The sequence below is a fragment of the Podarcis erhardii genome, assembly GCF_964252035.2.
Source record: "Podarcis erhardii genome assembly, chromosome: 2".
In the NCBI taxonomy this organism is placed as follows: Eukaryota; Metazoa; Chordata; class Lepidosauria; order Squamata; family Lacertidae; genus Podarcis; species Podarcis erhardii.
The window spans coordinates 25,575,558-25,581,557 of NC_138498.1; the positions used below are offsets into that span (position 1 = coordinate 25,575,558).

At 45.8% G+C, this 6,000-nt stretch overlaps 1 protein-coding gene across 4 annotated transcripts in view; it reads right to left on the reverse strand.

Annotated features, from left to right (window-relative positions):
* The window catches only part of ABCA5 (ATP binding cassette subfamily A member 5), a 60,533-nt gene extending 54,967 nt beyond the window's left edge, over positions 1-5,566 (reverse strand). The window contains exon 1 of one of the 4 annotated variants that reach the window (XM_081849494.1): positions 5,273-5,566. In XM_081849494.1, coding sequence (XP_081705620.1) covers positions 5,273-5,546 — 274 coding nt within the window. In that variant the 5' untranslated portion in view covers positions 5,547-5,566. Of the gene's footprint in view, positions 1-5,044; positions 5,202-5,272 lie in introns of those variants that run through there. The other 3 variants (XM_081849495.1, XM_081849496.1, XM_081849497.1) reach the window with 3 other exon arrangements.
* Positions 5,567-6,000: the final 434 nt, after the last annotated feature.

Genomic DNA, 6,000 nt, shown 5'->3' on the forward strand with positions numbered 1-6,000 from the left:
CACTAATCTTGCTTCCCCTCTTTGAATAGTTTTTAATAATAATAATAATAATAATAATAATAATAATAATAATAATAATATCATCATCTTGAAAGGGAAGTTATCCTTCAAGCACATTTGTGTAATCTGACAGCAATTCCTCTCTATAAGGATCTGGCCTGTGAAGAACTCGGGTTAAAGGGATTTCTGACAAAACTGAGGCAATTTGCACAAAAAGGAAAGAGGCTTTTAGAGTCTCTCTGTGGACACACAGCATTGTGATCACAGCACTTTGCAATCTGGGTGTACTGAAATAAAAGCACTCAAGGAGGAGAAACTGTGTGAAACCTCATCCGGGGGCCAGTAAGGCAGACTTAAATGTCATTATAGTAGGCAGATACACTTTATTTCAAGAAAGACAATTCCTGACCAGACAGAGGCATTCTGCTTACATATTTAATGCCCGTCATGTTTGACTGAAGCCTCTATTGAACTAAACTGTATTCTAGTTACCCCCTTTTGTTAAAGATCCAGATAACTTCACATGTACAGTATTGGCTTACAGAAGAAGTACAGGCGACTTCTGCAAAGCAACCTCTCATTCCTTTCTAAGTGGTGCTGTAATGCTAAATTAACAGCGGCATCCGATGCAAATCTAAAGAAAGCAGGGGGGTGTAGCATGGAGGTCACGCAAAGGTACTTAGCCAATCAGTCAGCCCAGCTGCAGTGCGGTGAACCAGAGACATAACCACCCCCCCACGCGCCACACACAAAAACCTCCTTGCTAAAATGATTTTAGAAACCTAGAGCTAATGTTAGGGGTAACCTACAAGCATTTTGTAGGTCCTTGTTTGAATGCTTTTCACCCACAGCTTCTGAGAGAGAAAATTCCAAGGTCTATATAAACCACACAATGCAAGAAGCAAAATGATTCATCTAAAATCCGCCAATAGTTTATTGGTAACACAAGTTATTTGAAATTAGCCTATATAGCTCTCACGTGCAATCATACTTGTGCTTTATAGGAAAAGATGCATGATAATACATTGTCATTCTCCCTCCTCTTAATCCAATATCCACACATGATCAACCTGTGAGCATTACAGATCGCATCCCATCTTTTCTGCCAACTGCCTGTTTTTCTTCAGCAAATGGAACAGGATTACTCTTAAATCTGCTCAGAATATTGCCAATACGTCAAGAGATTAGGAAAAGCTGTGCACACTCTTTAAAAGTAGAATTACTATTTACAGGGCAGGAATCAGTTAAAAGATGCAGAACGAAGGGCATAGTACCTCAGTCATATGCTCATTTTGTTTCTCAGTCCAAACATTAATACGAACTATTTAAAGTAACATACTCCTATTTCGTTTATTTCTTTTAAAATACTTCTAAGCTGCCATTAAGGGTCCAAGCCCTCTTGATATGGTGAACCATAAAAAAAATACAGTGTGAACAACAATAAAAAACAACAAAAGACAGTTGCAATAAAGGGGAGGAGGGAACCACAAAAAATATTTATCAAAGAAGTGGTAGTAAAAACATATAAGTTTTGGGATTCTCCTTATGTCTGAAGAACCCCAGCTGACAATTCAATCCAAAGGTATGGAGCCACCACTGAAAAGGTCCTCTCCCTCGTGACAACTAGCCTGAGAGCTCTCAGACAGACACAAGCACTCCTAACAATCTTTATTCAGAGTTACGTTTATTTCAGCTGAAGTCACTTGTAAAAAAGTAAGGTTAAAAAAGCAGGCTTCAGCTAAAGTTGCCATTAACAAGGGAAACACAGTTTTACAGTGAGCCAGCCCAATGAGCAACTGTAGGAGCTGCTGGCAAACAGAATGGCCACTTGTCTGAAGAAATCATAGTGGAATAAGCTATGCGGTTTGATTAATTGCTGATTAATTATGCACAAATATGCACATTAATAAAACAGTAGTTCTAATGGGATTATGGTTTGTTTGTTTAAAAAAGGAGAAGGCCGAGTGTTGCAGTCCTAGTGGCATGAACTGCCAAAGAATGGCTGAAATATAAACTTCAACATACGTATTTCACTACTACAGACAACAGCTATGTTACAGTTAGCATCAGAGGCAGTGTGCCCCTGGCTGACAGCTGCTGGGAATCACCACTGGCAGAATGCAGTTAAGGTTCCTGTTTTGCTTGTGGGTTTCCGATGGGCAACTGGTTGGCCACCGTGAGAACAGAACGCTGGACTAGATGGGCCTTTAGTCTGATCCAGCAGAGCTTTTACGTTCTTATGCAGTACAGTCAGACCTTGGAAGTCGAACGGAATCCATTCCGGAAGTCCGTTCGACTTCCAAAATGTTCGGGAACCAAGACACTGAAGCTCCTGCAGTCAATTGGAAGCCGTGATGGACGTTCAGGTTCCAAAGAACGTTCACCAACCGAAACAATCACATCCAGGTTGGTGGCATTCAGAAGCCAAAACATTCAACTCGCAAGGCATTCGACTTCCAAGGTACGACTGTACTGCCAATAACTTACTCTGACACTATGCTTATGGCCTGCTAGAGGAAAATCAATGTTTTGTTAATGCAATCAACTTTCCACATAAGCAGGCAATCACTGTCAATCAGCTAACATATATCCAGCGTGTTAGCCATGCAAGCCTGTTGCATTAAAAGCTACTGAAAGGCCTGTTACATAGGCTTCTGTGGACTAGTCTCTACTTCAGATGCATTCAATATTACATAAGTTGATCAATCTATACATACATAAGGTTGCGTGGGAATGCAGATGGAGAGTGGGAATGTGTACGCGATAAGGGATAAATGCAATACAAGACCAGACTGTGACAATTATATTAACAGTGAAATCATTATAGTGACCATTCATATTTGCAAAGCAGTGTTGACAATAACACAAATTTAATGGCAAGTTAATTAGCTGACCGTTCTTATTTGCTCTTCCGATTCGAATCTACCAGTTTTCATTTTTTAAAAAACGATTTTTGTTTTTGTGAAAATCCAAACATAAAAAAGTATTACTTTTAGATAATAAAATATATAGCATATGAAGATATGATTTAAATTTACAACAACAAAACAACAACATCATCATGTTGGACCTATCAAAATAATATATATGGTTCAATTATCATGGTATTTCATATTCCACTGATTATAAATAAACACCACTTTTCAATAAACCTGTCTGTTGAATATCCTTTTAATCTGTACATTTTGGTTAGAAATGTCAAATTTCCTCATACCAAAATATTCTCGAGGATTTCCAAGATACAGCTACTAGTTGTCTTGCTATCGCACATAAAACTCTTCGAAATTTCCAAGTCTTCCTGTCAGGTGTGACCCTTCAAACATCCCAGAAACAGTTATTTAGGATTTAACAGAACATCATATCCCATCATCTATTTTTATTGCTTCTGGAACCTCCTGCCAAAATGGTTTGACAAGACGGCAGCCATAACATACATGTGTTCAATCTGCATTATTCACTTTTATCTTATGCCTTTGCGCCGCAGGAAGATGCAGCATCAATTCAGGGCTTGGCATGCCATTGCAGAGAGAGCAGTTGGGGGCGATAGGGAAACCAGAGAATTAATTTGTGCTCTTGTTGGTCTTTTTCTTCTTCACAGCCTCTCTTTACGGCTAAACAAAATCACTCCCCCAAAACCCTAACCAGAACCCAGAAGGACTACAGTAGAAGCGAACTGTAAAATACAGCTGCTCCTCAAAGGAAAACAAAATGGCCTTTCCTTGTCTGCAGCTAGATATGGACTGTTCCTTCCCATAATCAAAGCATGTGGAGGCATGACTGCATTCAAAAGATAACTGATGGTGGCTGCATTGATATCTTGACAGCTAGCCACTCTGACTATGGCTCTAGAAGAAACAGCCTTGGGATTTGTTCTTAAAGCACCACTGTCTGCATTCCAAACGTGAGGAGGCACACTGCCAACTCATGCCACCCGAATGGCTATTTCTAATTTAAGCAGTAGGTGTTACTAAAGCCTCATCCCTTGGACCTGGCCTGCTATTGCTCTTCTTCTCCCTCCCCACCCTGCCTATCTCATTATCTGCAAAACTGCAAGGATGTCCACTTGATGCCTAATTCATATGCAGCAGCTGGGGTGCCAACTTGAATAAAATACAGTGGTACCTCGGGTTACATACGCTTCAGGTTACAGACTCCGCTAACCCAGAAATAGTACCTCAGGTTAAGAACTTTGCTTCAGGATGAGAACAGAAATCGTGCAGCAGCAGCGGCAGCGGGAGGCCCCATTAGCTTAAGTGGTGCTTCAGGTTAAGAACAGTTCTTCAGAACGAATTAAGTTCTTAACCCGAGGTACCACTGTATGGGGTGGGGGGGCAGTAACCCCGCCCAGCATAATCGACCACACACCATTTGAATTGCAATGCCCACCAACTTTGGGAGGGGGTGGTTTGCCCCCCCCCCCCAATATTTTATAGGAGTTGGCTCCTATGGGCAGCATAAGGAGGTTGTGCAAAAGCATCGATTCTGGAAGGGGAAGGGAGGGAAAAGCGCATAAAGGCACGCAAGCGAAAGGCATGCTTTCGGACAAGCTTACAAAAACCGAACTCCTGCCCTCCCAGCTCGCGTAGCTGCGTTCCGCGCCAAGAAGCGGAGAAACCCGACGCCGTCGCGAGGGCTGCTCCTCAATGATTGACAGCTCCAGCCCCAGATACACCTGCAGCGACAGCAGCCAAGCCTGTCTGGGCTGGGAGAGGAGCCGCGTGCGCCGACATGCCCAAGGCAGCCCCGGGGCCTGGGCAACTCTCCCGAGGAGGAGGCCGTCGGGTTGCAGCCCCCGAGCGGCTTCTCCAGCAAAGGAAGAGGGGCCTGGGCCTGGGGGTGCTGCTCGCCCTCTAAAAAGAAGGGGGGGGACACAAACCAACCAACCAACCCGCCGCCTCCTTTCCTTCCCCTGAATATCTCCACACGGTCTCTTCTCCCCCCCCCCCCTCGTTTTGGCCTCCCCTTTCCCCGCGTCTTTTCTCGCTCCGTTCCCGCCAGCGCGCAGCCCCACGCGGCGCCTTCCTCCCCGCCGCCGAGCCTGTACCTGAGAGAAGCCGCAGCCTCGCCTAGAAGCAGCCGCCGCTCCCCTAAACAGCCAAGCCGGCGAGACGCAGTGGCGGCGGCGGCGGCCCCGCTTCCTCCACCTCAGGCCCGCTTCGTCAAGGGGGCTGAGAGGAGGAGGAGGAGGCGGAGAAGGAGAAGGAGGCGGCGGCGGCCGGCGCGCGCCTTTGCCCCCTCAGCCTCGTTCCCAGGGCAGCAGCCGGCAGCTTACCTGGCTCTGCCGTGCGAGAGGGAGGCGAGCTGCCTTCCGCCGGCTTGGACGCAAAGCAGAGAGGAAGGAGCGTCGTCTGCTGATAGGAGCAAGTTTCCAAGCCCAGCAAATTCCTCTCCTCCTCCTTCCCGCGCCGAGGGAAGGGGAGAAATGGAAATAAAAGGCGCCGTTCCGCAGGCGCCGCTTTAGACGTAAGGACAGAAAAGAAACATTCTCCCGCCGAGTCCTCGGGACGGAATGCGGCAGATCCCAGACGCGTTGCCAGGCAATGCATTCGGTGGCCTCTTCTTCACACCCACCAACCCACCCCCCGGGATTATACACTGAGGAGCCTGCCTACCCAATCCCGGTGGCGACCCCTAGGGCAGCGGGGAGATGGATCGGGTGGAGAAGCCAGGCCACCCATAGGAAGAGCACGCGCAACACCAGGGCCACCAGCTTAACATGAATCAACAGTCAAAACAAAACAAATTCCTTCCAGGAGCACCTTAAAGACCAACTAAGTCAGTTCTTGGTATGAGCTTTCGTGTGCATGCACACTTCTTCAGTACGGTACTGAAGAAGTGTGCATGCACACGAAAGCTCATACCAAGAACTGACTTAGTTGGTCTTTAAGGTGCTCCTGGAAGGAATTTGTTTTGTTTTGACTATGGCAGACCAACACGGCTACCTATCTGTAAATGAATCAACAGTGTGATGATGCAGCAGCAAAAAAGAGCTAATGCTAT